This window comes from Rhinolophus sinicus, linkage group LG02, assembly GCF_036562045.2.
Source record: "Rhinolophus sinicus isolate RSC01 linkage group LG02, ASM3656204v1, whole genome shotgun sequence".
In the NCBI taxonomy this organism is placed as follows: domain Eukaryota; kingdom Metazoa; phylum Chordata; class Mammalia; order Chiroptera; family Rhinolophidae; genus Rhinolophus; species Rhinolophus sinicus.
Window position 1 is genome coordinate 197,127,657 of NC_133752.1, and position 13,078 is coordinate 197,140,734.

The following is a 13,078-nucleotide window of genomic DNA, read 5'->3' on the forward strand; positions in this document are numbered from 1 at the left end:
AGGCTCGTTCATGATGTAAATAGTGTCTCTGGAAACTCGGCAGATGGCACGTGGCAGAAGTGCCAGCTGCTCATCTGCCTGTTTTGTGTGGGTAGAGCTGCTGGTGTTGGTCTGTCTGATGATGCCAGGACTGCCCCCCGAGGAGAGAGCGCTGGCATGAGGATGAAATGGAATGGACGCAAAGAGTGTCTCCCGAAGGACCTTTGTTCTGAAGCGTGAACTGAAATCAGTTTAGGGTTATTTGATCAATTATTTTTTCCATATATTTTTTTCTGTGTCTAGAAACACTGTATACATAGCAGTAATGAACGACAATATGACGTGTAACTTGAAGTGAAGGTCCTCATAGTTGCTTCTGGAACCTCAGATGTTAGAGTTATTTTCTAATGACTGTCTGTCTTCAAAGAAGTCCTTTTTCATGAGCTCTGACAGGAGTTGCTAGCGCCAACTGCTGACTTACTCTCAGGTTTTCAAGGTATAATTGTAAATGGCAAATCTCTTAGTCTTTCCAAGGTAGGTAGGGAAACCATGAATCCAGTTTAGACATTTTCCCTTCCATCTGTTTTCCGTAACACCAGGTGTCTTTCTTGTCTGGGCTTGGTTTCGACAGGTCCTTCAGTGGGCACGAGGCCACATGAGATACGGCGTCCTTCATATTCACGGCTTGTACACAGACCCCTGTGGGCTGGTGTTGGACCCATCGGGATATAAAGATGTCACTCAGGACGCAGAAGTAATGGTACGGCCATGTTACTAGTCATATGTGGACCCCTTGGGACTGTGTGGTGGCCACGAGCACTTGGCAGCAGCCTCCCTGCGTCCCTGCCCTGGGGGCCACACAGCTGCCGGCACTGGGCTGTGCCCCTGTCTCCACTGTGTGTCCAGGGCCTGGCACTGGGTCTGGCACGTCGCACAGACACTCAGTAGACGTGGTCGCAGGGTCCTGTTAAAGTTAAAACATCAGTCCCACCTGACTGTCCACGCCACCAGCCGCTCAGTGGCTCTTGCTCAGGGTTACGGCTGAATTTCGTCAGCATGGCTGACAGGGCTGCAAGGTCTGTGGTGGTTTCTCTGGCCTCTCTGCCCTCCTCCTCGCCTTTTCTGTGTTCACTCAGGCGCTTTCCTGTCTGAAACTCCTTTCTCTACTTAGCATACTCTTTAGCTTTCAAAATCTACTTTTAAAATTTCATTCTCTGTGAGGCTTTCTTGGGTTCCTAGACAGAGGGCAGCTGTAAACTCCTTTCTGTAGCAGTGTCTTCCCCGAGTCCCTGGTGAGCTCAGGGCTGCCCGGGGGCTTGTGGGGCAGGGGCGGGGGTGGGGGGAGGCCCGAGGATGACTGGGGAGGCTGCGCGGCTACACCAGGAAGCGGCCTGGCTTGTGAGAAACGCCTGATCTGACACTGACCCTCTGAGATAGGTCTGAATTGCTGGTTCTCCCCTGCTTGCCTGAGTGACCCCATATAATCTTTGCCCCCTCCCCCCCCATCTGTGCCCTCACCCTCGGGTCACTGTCACTGGTCCCTCTTCAACCCTGCTGCCCTGTCTCCCCAAAACCCTGTTCTCTTTACACCAGCCCCCCCACTCCCACCCCCTAGAAGTTCCCATCTATGATCCATTGAGACCAATGTTAATTCCAGGATGTGGCATGTGCTGTTCTGAACTGAACAATTTCATGTCCTTATTTAATGTTTAAAATTGCACACATTCTAGGAGAGTTGAGTGACCGACAGGACTAGTGGGTGGGCAGAGGGCCCCCCTTCTTTGGTTCATTGGCATGACATTAGCGCGGGGCCTGGGCCAGTCCCCTGGCTTGGACAGGAAGAGGCTCCGTGGTGCCGAGGCGCCGTCAGCTGAGCTCGGGCCTTTGCACCGCGCTTCCTAGATGGGCCTGAGCACCTGGCGTGGGCGCCACCTTCCCGACTGTCCCTCGCGTGGGGTGGCTCCCGGGATCGGCCTGCCAGGCAGCGGCGATGCGAACCGCAGATGTGCTGCTTTGTGGTTTGTCACGGGGCTGGCGGTCTGACCTGGAGCGCTCGACGAGCCTCCCTGTTGGTTTCTCACAGGAAGCGCTCCAGAACCTGTACCGCACCAAGTCCTTTCTGTTTGTGGGCTGTGGAGAGACGCTCCGTGATCAGATATTCCAGGCCCTGTTCCTCTACTCGGTGCCCAACAAGGTGGACTTGGAGCACTACATGCTTGTGCTCAAGGAGAGCGAGGACCACTTCTTCAAGCAGCAGGCGGACATGCTGCTGCACGGCATCAAGCTCGTGTCCTACGGGGGCCGCTTCGACGACTTCCCGGGGTACGTGCAGGACCTCGCCGCTCAGCTCTGCAGACAGTGGAGCCCAGGTACGCGCGGGTGTCGTCCTCCCGCTTCAGTCTATAAAACCGGACGCTTCTTCCGTCCCCCCACTTTTCTCCTGAGATGTAACGTATGGACCACAACATAGAAGTGAGGTGTTACTTACATACCGTTCAAGTCCCCAGTCTTCCAGCTATTGTCTAAAAATGTCTCTGTGGACTTTAAAAATAGAAGACTGGGGTAGCTGGTGTGATAGTAACAGTCTGGAAATAGGACTTGGGAGTGAGCCGTGTGTGTAGTTGTGCACACTTACTCCTGTTTCGGATGACGGCCGCGCTTCAAGTTACCTGAACCAAGAAAGAAAACTCAGCCGCTTCCTCAGCAGTGATGCTGACCACCCGGGAAATGCAGATACTTCAGACCTTTATCCTGTCACTGCATTTTAAAAGTTAAAACTGCAGAGGCACAAAAATGGTCTTAGGAAGACTTCTTTTTCCAAAGCACATCTTTTCCCTGTTCTTTGAGTGCAGCCCCCCTTTTAAGTAATTCTCCTAGGCCCTTCCCCAGGGGAAGTGTTCCCCTGCCAGGAAGGACCAGGATAACCGAGCAGTTCTTAAACGGGTCGTCTTGACCTGAGTGAAGGTCACGGGTTTCAGTTGGGTGTCATAAAACATGGATGACGGCGAGCCTGGAAAAGTGTATTGACTGTCATTCAGTTGTAACGGGAAACCAGACACTCGGCCACGCCGTGGAATTGGGTCAGCCGCGCAGTCGGGCGGCCGGATGTGACCAGCTGTGAACTTGAAGCCTGGAGAAGGCTAAGGTCGTGGGTAGCTGGACGCAGGGATGGGCCAGCGCCGTGGCCCCCGCTAGTCCTTTTCCGAATTTCTCATCGTCAGCGGGATGGGCCGATTTCAGCTGCGTTTCTGTGCACAGAAGTGTAGTAAGGGCAGTCGTCAGTTTCTCACTAAGAGGAGAAGGCAACACGTGTGCTGTGTCACACACACTGCTCTGAGTGTGACAGTCTTGCCCTTTCTCCACTTGTAGTCACAGTACCCACTGCTGCTTTTGGAGCTGATGAGACAAGCTCGGCGAGGTGACTCGCTTACCCAGTTAGTGCTGGGGCTGGGGCCTGGCCTGGCAGCAGAGTGCAGTGGACCATTGTGCGTCCCCACCAGGCCTGTTTGCAGCCCCTCTGCCCCTAACCACCCCTCTCTTGCCTCCACACGCACAAGTACCCGGAGGACCAGGACCCCATGTAAATCCGCGTGAGCTTGGGCTCCTGGAGCGTGCCGCTGAGTGCCTTCCCGGCCCCGCCGAGGCCCCTTTTCCAGACCTTGGCAGCTGCCAGGGGCCTGAGAGATCTTTGGGACTTGTCATCAGTGAGTGTGTCCTTAAGGACATTTGTACTTACATTGGTGAGGCGCCTCTCCTGGCTGGAGAGGGTGGCATCTGGCGACGACAGACCTAATAGTGACAGTGGGGACCACTCCAGGCTCCCTGTGTGCCAGGCCGGCTCGGGCTTGCCCGTGGCCCTGGAGGTGGAGAAGAGGGCACTAACTAGCCCACGCTTCCACAGTGCTGGAGCCGGCATTCCAGCGGGCAGTGGCCTCGCCACCGTCTCCACCGGCCGCCGGAGGGGAGGGTGTGTGAAGTCGGGTGTCCTGACTGTTTTCCTTTGTTCCCCAGACGCGGATCAAGTGGACAGCACCACGTTGTTGGGTAAGGCAGACCTTGGTTTTTATCAGCGTGTTTCCTGCCCGCTCAACCCGTTCTCTTCCTGCCCCTCCTTGGAAAATCCTAAACACGTCCTCACAGTAAGTCCTTAGCCTGCATTAGAACAGCTCCCCCAGAGGTAGTCGCTGCCACGGGGAACGGCCTAGAAGTGCTCTCCGTGGAAGCTCGGTGTAGTCAGACCGGGGCCTGTACCCACTGGCCAGGCGTCCCGGAAATCAGGACAGGTTTGTTTGTGTTACAGCATCTGGTCGGGACATGGTGACTGTGACCCATCCTTCAGAAAGTTGAATTGCAAAGGTCTTGAGCGTCCATATCCATTTCTGTTGATCACGTGTGTGAAATGTGAACATTTTCCCTACTGGCCAGTTCTGCCTGTTTCTGAATTCACACGCTGTGCCTAAGCTCTGCAGCCACCGGTGTCCCCCCTGGGGTGACCTTGGCACCAGCTTTCTCCACGCCGTCAGCCCATTGGTCAGCGCCCAGCTCCCCCATTGGCTCCGCAGACCCAGTTTAGGAATTACAAACTGTGAAGCTCAGCAACTTCCCTTCTACCTCATTTCCACGGAAAGGATACACTTACTATAGTTGCCTCCTCACTTAAATGTGACCCGAGCCCTGCTTTTCTTTTGAGAAAAGCTGTAGCTCTGTAGACGTCCTCTGTGGTAAGAGCCGGTGTGTACACTGCTCCGTGGACGGTGGGTCCTAGGAGATGAGCCCTTACGAAGTCTTCGTCTTTCAGGTAACGCGTGTCAGGACTGTGCGAAGAGGAAGCTAGAAGAGAACGGAACTGAAGTTGCCAAGAAGCGCAGACAGTCAGGTACTGGCCTAGGCCCTTCCTGCGTGGGGACTGCGGCAGGTCTGCCCGACTTGTGGGCGGGTCCCGTCACGGTGCTTTGTTTGCCTGCCTTGGCTCTTGGTAGAAGGCGTGATGCGCACATCATGCCAACTGCCCAGAGGTACCCGCTTCTGGAACTTTCTGTGTAAGTTAACGTGTTATTGAAAAGAAATACACAAAGCACCCAGGTTGTAGGGCGGCCAGTGAGTTTTCTCAGAGTGAATACACCCACGCGATCACATCCGGTTCAAGATACAGAACATTGTTGGGAACCCACCCGCGCTTTTCAGTCACTCCCCTTATCCTGACTTACGTCACAGTCTCCAGAGAAAACCACTTTAAATCATTTCTTGTTGCCTCTATGACTGAATGAGACATATTTAAACCATTTAGTTAGAGTCTCTGTGGACTCGAGGGTGAGCCCTGTCACTGTCCCCTCCCTGCTCCTCCCTGGTTTGGACAGTGTAGTCTTCCTAGTTCTTTAACCAGGGTACTGATTTCCCATTACTCTGACTTCCCAGGGCGAAGGTTGGGCCGTGATAGGCCCCTGCCCACCTCCCTCCCCTTCCTCATCTTACGTCCTTAGGCCTGCCATCTTGCCACCGTCCTTGTTGATCTCCATGGTTACTGGACTGAAAGGAAATTAGCCTCAGTGTGTCTATAGGTTGACTGTAAAAGTGGGAGAACAAAACCATTTATTTGATTAAAACAATGTAAATATCTTTCCTGGTTAGCGTACTGTGTGTCGTGTTCATGGGCCCAGGGTCCCGGTTTCTGGGCCAGTTTCAGGTCATGTTCTCACTGTCAAGGTCAAATGTGCTCTTTTCCTCACATTCCGCTAGTTATGCTCCCCTTTTGATTGTTGCATATAGGTATTACTTGTGCTTTTTATGTTTTGAGGAGTTTCTAGAGTCTTCTTTGCCTGTTGTCCAAAACGTAGTTTCACAGTATTTTCACTGTGCATTCTCTCCGTCACACTGCCCCTCCTTTCCCGAGACATCTTCTGCTGTTCTGCTGCCTGCCTGTCACCCTGGGACGGGATGCCCCTTCCTTGCTCTCCTACATTACTGCCAGGTCTCCCTTCTTCCCCCAGCCCACCCCCACAACCATTCTGCCGGGCCGTCCTCAGGTCGCTCCCCCAGTCCAGCTCCCCAGGGACTGGCATGTCTGCAGGTGTCTGCAGGGTCCTCATACTCCGCGGTGGTGATTCCTCCCAGAACTCCACTGGGTTCAGCATTCAGGTTTCCTGTCGAAGAGGGTCTAATGTCAACCCCGAGCTCAGCGGTTTGTGGGTGACCCATTGCTTTCCTTTCTGGAAGCTTTTAGGGTCTTCCTTTTCCTTGATGTTTAGAAATCTCATGAGGATGTATTTAGGTGGATTCTTTTTATATACGTTGCTCTATTTTTCTTTTCCATCACTCCAGTTCTGGAATAATCTATGTTTTCCTCATTTATACCTTTCTGTCTTTGCTGTTCCCTCTTCCTTGAATTCACAGCAGTTGGGATCTCCTGATTGATTTCTAGTCTCTACTGTTTTCTCTGATGTCTTAATTTTCATTTTGTCCTCATTTTTTCAAAAAGTTTCTGGGAGATTCCCACAATGATATTCAAGCCTTTGGGTGAAGTGCTTATTTTGACAGTGTCACCATTAATTTCTAGGAGCTCCTGTTTTCTGAGTTATTCTTTCTCACGGCATCAGTTATTTTATGACTATGATGTGTTTTCACATCCTGGAGAAACCAGAGGCCTTTCTGGGTACCTGACTCCATTCCTGAAAAGCCTGGTTTGGAGGATTTTCAGATAGCAGTCTCCTTTTTGTTACTGTATAAGAAAAGCTCAGTAAAATACTCTTCAACACTTATCTAAGAATCCACCAAGAATTTCAGAGCTCGGAAGCCTTTAACATGACAGTTCCCTACTTATTTAACATTTAAATTCCCCAGTAGGTATGTTTGAGCAGAACTGATACATTTCCCTTCTACACCACAAGGAACATGTACTGAATGCAAATAACCTTGATCAAATAAAATAAGGCAATTTACAAAACAGCTGCTTGCAGTGTGAGTGGTGGCCTGAGTTAGGACTGGTGGCAGGAGGCAACAGAGGAGGCTGTGGCCTTGTGCTTCCCTGTAGGGACCGTGCGCTGGGAGCCTCTTGGGAGGATGGCTCAGCTCCGAGGGCAGCGGACTCCGCATCGTCTCCCCCAGATGCTGCACAACTTCAGTGCACGTCAGTAGAGGGAGGTTTCCACGGTGATAGATAGCGTTTTGGATAAAACTCTTTGAGGAGCAGATATGTGGATTATGAATTCAGCCAGTAGGGACATGTGTAACTAAATAGAAACGAAACCAGACTGGTGTTCTTGGAGTGGTTTCCTCGGGCCACTAGCGTCTTCCCTGCCTTGTTTTCCTCACATCGGGGGTCTGGGGCCCCTTGGTGCCTGAGATGCCTAGAAAGGCAGGCCCGGGGGACTTCTCGGTGCCACAGCAGCTGTGAATAGGGAGCTTTGTCCCCCGCTGGTGGCAGGGCTCACTGCCCATGGACTTGCTGTGGCGCAGTGGGCAAGCCGGCCCGGGGCTCCCCGGGGTACCCTTCGATGCCAGCGCCCAGCCAGCGCGCTTCTCCCCAGGCAGGCAAAGCCCTCTGGTCTGTTTTTTACAGAAAGCTTGTCCGTCCTGCCTGTGGGCGAGACCAGGGTTCATCTTGGTGCTGCCGCCCGCCGGCCCTGCCCACTGGAGCTGGGCACCGTGGCGGGCTCCCCTGTGCACGCACCCTGACCATCATCCTCGGCGCGTCAGCAGGCTCCTGTTACATGTGCTGGAACTGCCCCTCCCACTCCACTAAGAGGGGGGGAGAGCACCCACATCTATGGGCTGAGATTTCCACAGATCTTCGCACACCTAGTGTCATAACTGACCTGTCCCCGGATGGTATTTAGGACTCACAAAACCATTTCTGGACCGTGGCTACTAGTTCCATTATGGAGACCTTTTCAGAGCCATTACGCGCAAGGAGCTATAAAAGGTTCTGAAATAGGAATCCTGTCGCAGAGACTCCCTCAAGCTAAACCTTAACATTTTGGCATTCTCTTCTTTTTGTTTGAACAGAGGATGCTGGAGGGTCTTGAAATCTTTAAAACCAGCCTTCTGTAACCAGTGCCGCACCCCAACGATGAGGAGTGTTCAGAGAACCCACTCAGACCTCTCACCTGTAAACCGCCGTGTACCCCAAAAGAGCCATGTGGGGTGTGGCCCTCAGGCTGGGGGAGAGTCCACTGTGTGACTTTCACCGCTCGGGAGTGAAGCGCACACACTGCAGGTAGCCTTCGTGAGCACTGGTGACAACTACCTCAGGGACCAAATCGGCGGCGGGGACACCCGGTGTCCCGGCTCCCATGTGACACGCCCTCTGCGAGGGTGGTTTTTCCTAACAAAAGGGGGAGAGTGAAGACTGTCCAAGCAACAGTAGTTGCCAAAGAGAAAATAAGAAATAAGACTCCTAAATTTGTAATTTTTACGTGGAAATATATTACTATAGAAAACCTTTTCAAGTATGTTTGTTACGTTGGTAAATAGTAAAGGAAGCGTGGAACGTGAGGCGCTGACTGCTCGTGAGCGGTCCGTGTTTCAGAAGAATGGCCGGATCCCAGGGCGCCTATGGAATCACACTTGGTACCTGCGGCTCCAGAGAATGGCAGGTGTAGCAGGGGAAGTCATGAGGAACCAGGGGCCTTTTCAGAACTGCCGTTCCTGGTGTGCAAGTCCATCTTGGGGCTGGTGGCTGACAAATGACCTGTGGGCACAGACCAGTTTCTAAGCTTTAGTTAGGAGTGGAAGTTCCAAGCTTCTCGAGGCTGTTGGAGGCTGTTTGAGGCGCAGGTCCACCCTCGGCCCTTCTCCCTGGCCTGTGACGGGACCTGCAGTGAGGCAGGTAGACCTTGGGAGGGCGGCGCCTGTCACGCTTTCTGGGGTACGCTCGGCGGTGCGGGGCTTGCTGTGACATGGCAGAGGCTCTGCCCCGTTTCCGTTTCGGAGGTTGCCTACTTTTACATGACCTTCCTTGCCAAGCAATAGGACACTCACCACTGAGGGCACTGGCGCTCCCACAAGGACAGAGTTCAGAACAGGAGGCAGGTTGGGGCGTGTAGGGAGAGGGATAAGCCGGGGGCCTGCTCAAGACCTTTTTCTTTCTGAAGCATGGGGAACAAATCTTCTGGTACTCTGGTCATCAATAAAATTTTAACTTCAGTTCTGTGTGCTCAGCTTTTCTTCAGTTAATGACAAGGCGCGATGTCATTTACTTAGTGACACTTTAGAGTTGCTCCTCAGTTGTGAAGTCAAGTAAGTGATTGCTTGAATGTTTAGTTTTGAAAAAGCAAATTATAAGTTGTATTTTTAAGACACATTTAAAAAGTGCCCTCAGGGATGGATATGTGAATCCGAAAGTTGGCCCGAGGCGTGGAAAATGATACAGAACAGGATGCAGAACTGGAAAGCTCCCGACAAGCCCAGGGTCAGACTCCTGGAAGGAGGCCTCCTTTCTATAGGGAAGGAATCTAGTCCGTTCTGGAGTGTTTGTTTTCAAATGCACATTTACTCCAGCTTGACTAATTAGAAATGATTTGAGCATGCCTCCTCTGCTAATGTGTGGCTTTGTCTGTGAGAAACACCAGGTGTGTGGGGGGGCGGGGACAAAGCCTGCTGTTATTGCCGCAGCTAGTGTTTCTTACATTTTTAAGTGGTTACATTTTAAATAATTAGGCAGGCGGCTACATACTAGCCTCCTGGCTGCCTCACCTTTAGAGAAGTTGCCGACCTGTCTGTGCCGCGGGAAAGTGGACTGCACCCCATGGAGCAGAGCTGTGGAATGTGCCACGTGCACACGCCAGCCCTGCCCGGCCGAGGACACCCCCTTCCACCACTTGCCCACTTCATCACCCCCAACGCCCACTTCACAAGCGACCTCAGTGCTTTTGAGAGAACTGCGCCATACTTACTGTGGTATTTGGGCATTTCTGAACCATTTAATGTGTGTCAACCAGCTATTATTTGATTAGGTTCCTGTGTGTTTTGGGGGTGCAGTGCCCTGGTCCTGAGGCTTTCACTGGGACTTGGCACAGCACGGCGGTTTCAGGAATGAGTATATCGCCTTAAACTGACTGCGCTGAAGGCTCATAGTCTGGGTCCCAGGCTATGAGGAAACAGCCCAGGTAGATGAGGGTCCACACTGAGCTCAGGTGGCACCGCGGGGACACTTCAGTGTCAAGTTGATGTCTGTCAAGGCAGAGGATGTCAGTAATTTAAACGGTATGGCCGGTACTAAAGAAGGACCGAAGGACAAATAGTGGCTTGTGCTACGTACAGTTCATGGCGTGCGCAGGTGAGGCAGGCGCAGGCCATGTGACTTGACCTGTTTTGTGGGCACAGCGTGCAGCTCAGAAGCGAGTCCGTTACTCAGAGGCCACTCCTTGGCTAGCACTTGGGCCATAAACAAGACGACCAGCACCTCAGCTGTTCTATGCCGTTTTGAAACGGAGACGCAGTACTGTTGAAAATTCTGCAACTTTTTCCCCACCTATAACAATGGATTTAAGTGGAGAAGTCAGTTGTTACCTGGGAAAGCCTGTGTTCTCCAGTATTTCCTTAACAGAAATTTAGGAAAATTTAGATTGCATTGAAACATAATTCAATTTCACCTAAAATTTTTATTTTGTTTATATAATTGTAGATTGGAGACATTTGAAATTAGAATATTTATTTTTTATTGATATTTTAATATTCACATCAGTGCCTGTGAAATAAATTCTCATAAAACCCAGGTGCAACACCCTCTAACTAGTACCCTTAGAAACCAAGAGTATCCCTTAAAGATTAAACGGACAAGGTGAGACCAGCATGATGATGATGTAGAATTTAAATGTTTTTCTCACTGGCTTTCAAAATGGAAGTTAAAACTGTGGCACAAAATTGTACCTTTGGTTTCTTTTTAAAAGTCATTCAAAGCTAACTCACAGAAACTACCTATGGGGATGGGGCCTGAACACTAACGGAACTGAGCTGCCGCATCTTTGGCGGGTAATAAGCTTTCTCTGACGTGGCAGCAGGCTGTCTTGCTCGCTCCAGGAGTAGGTTACTCAGGGCTGTTTGAACATCAGCGTGAGAACTAAACAATGACGACCCTGACTGCCCTGTTTGCCCTGGGCTGGCAGCTGCTCCAGGGCACACTAGGTCCCTACAGGACTCTCCCGCTGTCTCCTGCTGCTTTCTCGGCCATCAGTGTCTGGATACTGAGAAAGGTCGAGGGTCAACACCCGGCTGAACATGCAGTCGTCTTGCTGGAATGAGCAAACGGTGTTAGTAAATGTAAAGTGATTTGCATTTAAAAAGCAAACTCCTTATAGCCACCAAAGAAGCATTTACATCAGCTCTCTTTTTTGTATATCTGGGAAAAGGCACTAGAATATGCCACCCCAATATGGCTCTTTGGCACATGGACTGTTTTGAGCGATTGAGAACCTTAGATGCAGGAAAAGGAACAGACTGGGCCTAAGCTTTCCTTCATAAACGTAAAGGGCATTTACGTTTATGTGGAAGATGACACCCTCCGTGCTCTTACAGGTTCGCAAAGGAGAAGGCACCTACTTGAGTCTGCAGAGCAAACCTGACTGAACACACCTTGTTTCCCATACTTTTCCCAGTCACCTGCCCGCCATTACTTGCTCCCCCACCTCCCGGAAGCCCCCAGCCCGTCCCTTTCCCTTGCTTCAGCCTAAGGTGGTGGAGCACCGCCCGCGTGGGTTACTCCTGCTGCTATACCCTGTGCACCTGCTCCAGGCACGTGTTCGTGACTCCTGTTTGTTTTCTCTCCTAACCCCTCTGCCAGGCAGACTGACAGGCTCCAGCCAGAGATCTAAGATGCGCAGAGAAAAAGGACTTTTTCCCCACCCCTTCCAATGAGAATTTTATTTCTCATATTTACAGTGGTCCCCTAACATTTTGTAAGCACAGCAAGAGAAATCCATTTTTATCTTAGCTTGAAAGAAAACTCAGGAAGTAAAACCGAACTGTTCCCAAACTGAATGATTAGAATTAGCTGCTCTACTCCATTAGCTCAGGTAAGCATTTTGAACCACCTAAGAAAGGTGTGTTCAAAGTCTGAAAGTTACTATACAACTTGGAACTTCTGATCAATTTTTTTGTTTTCTTCTGGTACTTTTGAAAGATAAATGGTTCCTTGTTAGTTCTACCACAATGCATTTGTTTTTGTCTAAAACATTCAAATATTACAGAAACTGAAATACAATGTTACCAGTTTACTCTGTTAGCTGTACTAACTGTACTAGTAGTTAATATGTACTACTATTTTACAAACAAAACTATCACATTCTACAATTTTTTATTTGCTTTTTCACTTAAAATATTCTAAATCTCTGTGAACTGCCATAGAAAAACATCTGAGTAGTTCCTTTTAAATCTTATTTTAAAAAATCATTCAAACCTATATTTAGCAACTGCATCAAACAGTGTCTGCAGACTCCACGAGGGCCTGAGGGTGTTGCCGGGGCCCCCTCCCCCTTTACCTCTGGGTAGATGCCTATCAGGGCATCGGCCTTGGAATACAGCTCCTCTTTTAGGGAGATGATTATCATCTGAGTCTGTTCCTGCGTCTGCTCTCTGATGTAACTTGATACCTGGGAGGAAGAAACACACGTTTCACCTACGAGGAAAGGCCTTGTTTCTGGGCTCTGGGGACCGTGATTCTGCATGTTTTAGTCTGCCCTTCTTAGGTGACAAGGCACTTGCCTTCCTGGTAATTCAGTAAATCTACCACAACCACAGAAATGGAAATAGCTCAGCTTTTAAAATAAGAGGTTAGTAAAAAAACATAAGCCTCATTAAATCTATGATCTGAAACTTCAGAATATTTTTAGGAACGAAGCTCTCTCTACAATATCCTGTAAATACGTGGTTTTTCTAACAAGATAAAACAAAAACGACCACACAGATGTTTTATGAGGGGTGAAGAAGGGCTGCTGTGTAAACCTCCAACTTCTCATTTTACCAACCCAAAGCCTGCAGATGGGGAAGTACGGCCTGATGTACGTACTCATAATCCGTAACCCATCATTTGGTGAAAGGTGAACTCAGTGGTTCCTTCGGGAAGGTCAGTTCTAAGGAATGAGAGTGAGAACAAGATAGACTGGAC

The 13,078-nt window shown here is 50.4% G+C and overlaps 2 protein-coding genes across 30 annotated transcripts in view; one reads left to right on the top strand and one right to left on the bottom strand.

Annotated features, from left to right (window-relative positions):
* Nucleotides 1-13,078, top strand: part of FAM118A (family with sequence similarity 118 member A) — a 40,718-nt gene that overhangs the window by 14,275 nt on the left and 13,365 nt on the right. For 12 of the 28 annotated variants that reach the window (XR_012494173.1, XR_012494179.1, XR_012494180.1 and 9 more), the window contains exons 6-10: nucleotides 611-739; nucleotides 2,063-2,348; nucleotides 3,537-3,683; nucleotides 3,991-4,023; nucleotides 4,778-4,855. Coding sequence is in view for 15 of the 28 variants with exons in the window: in XM_074326547.1 (XP_074182648.1) it covers nucleotides 611-739; nucleotides 2,063-2,348; nucleotides 3,537-3,683; nucleotides 3,991-4,023; nucleotides 4,778-4,855 (673 nt within the window). In the remaining 13 variants the exon portion in view is untranslated. Of the gene's footprint in view, nucleotides 1-610; nucleotides 740-2,062; nucleotides 2,349-3,536; nucleotides 3,684-3,990; nucleotides 4,024-4,777; nucleotides 4,856-5,394; nucleotides 5,598-7,980; nucleotides 9,121-13,078 lie in introns of those variants that run through there. The other 16 variants (XM_074326549.1, XM_074326543.1, XM_074326544.1 and 13 more) reach the window with 7 other exon arrangements.
* Nucleotides 10,912-13,078, bottom strand: part of SMC1B (structural maintenance of chromosomes 1B) — a 57,324-nt gene continuing 55,157 nt past the window's right edge. For both annotated transcript variants that reach the window (XM_019739239.2, XM_019739238.2), the window contains 2 exons: nucleotides 12,453-12,563; nucleotides 10,912-11,207 (listed from right to left, as the gene is read on the bottom strand). In XM_019739239.2, the coding sequence (XP_019594798.2) occupies nucleotides 11,097-11,207; nucleotides 12,453-12,563 (222 nt within the window). In that variant the 3' untranslated portion in view covers nucleotides 10,912-11,096. The remainder of the gene's footprint in view (nucleotides 11,208-12,452; nucleotides 12,564-13,078) is intronic.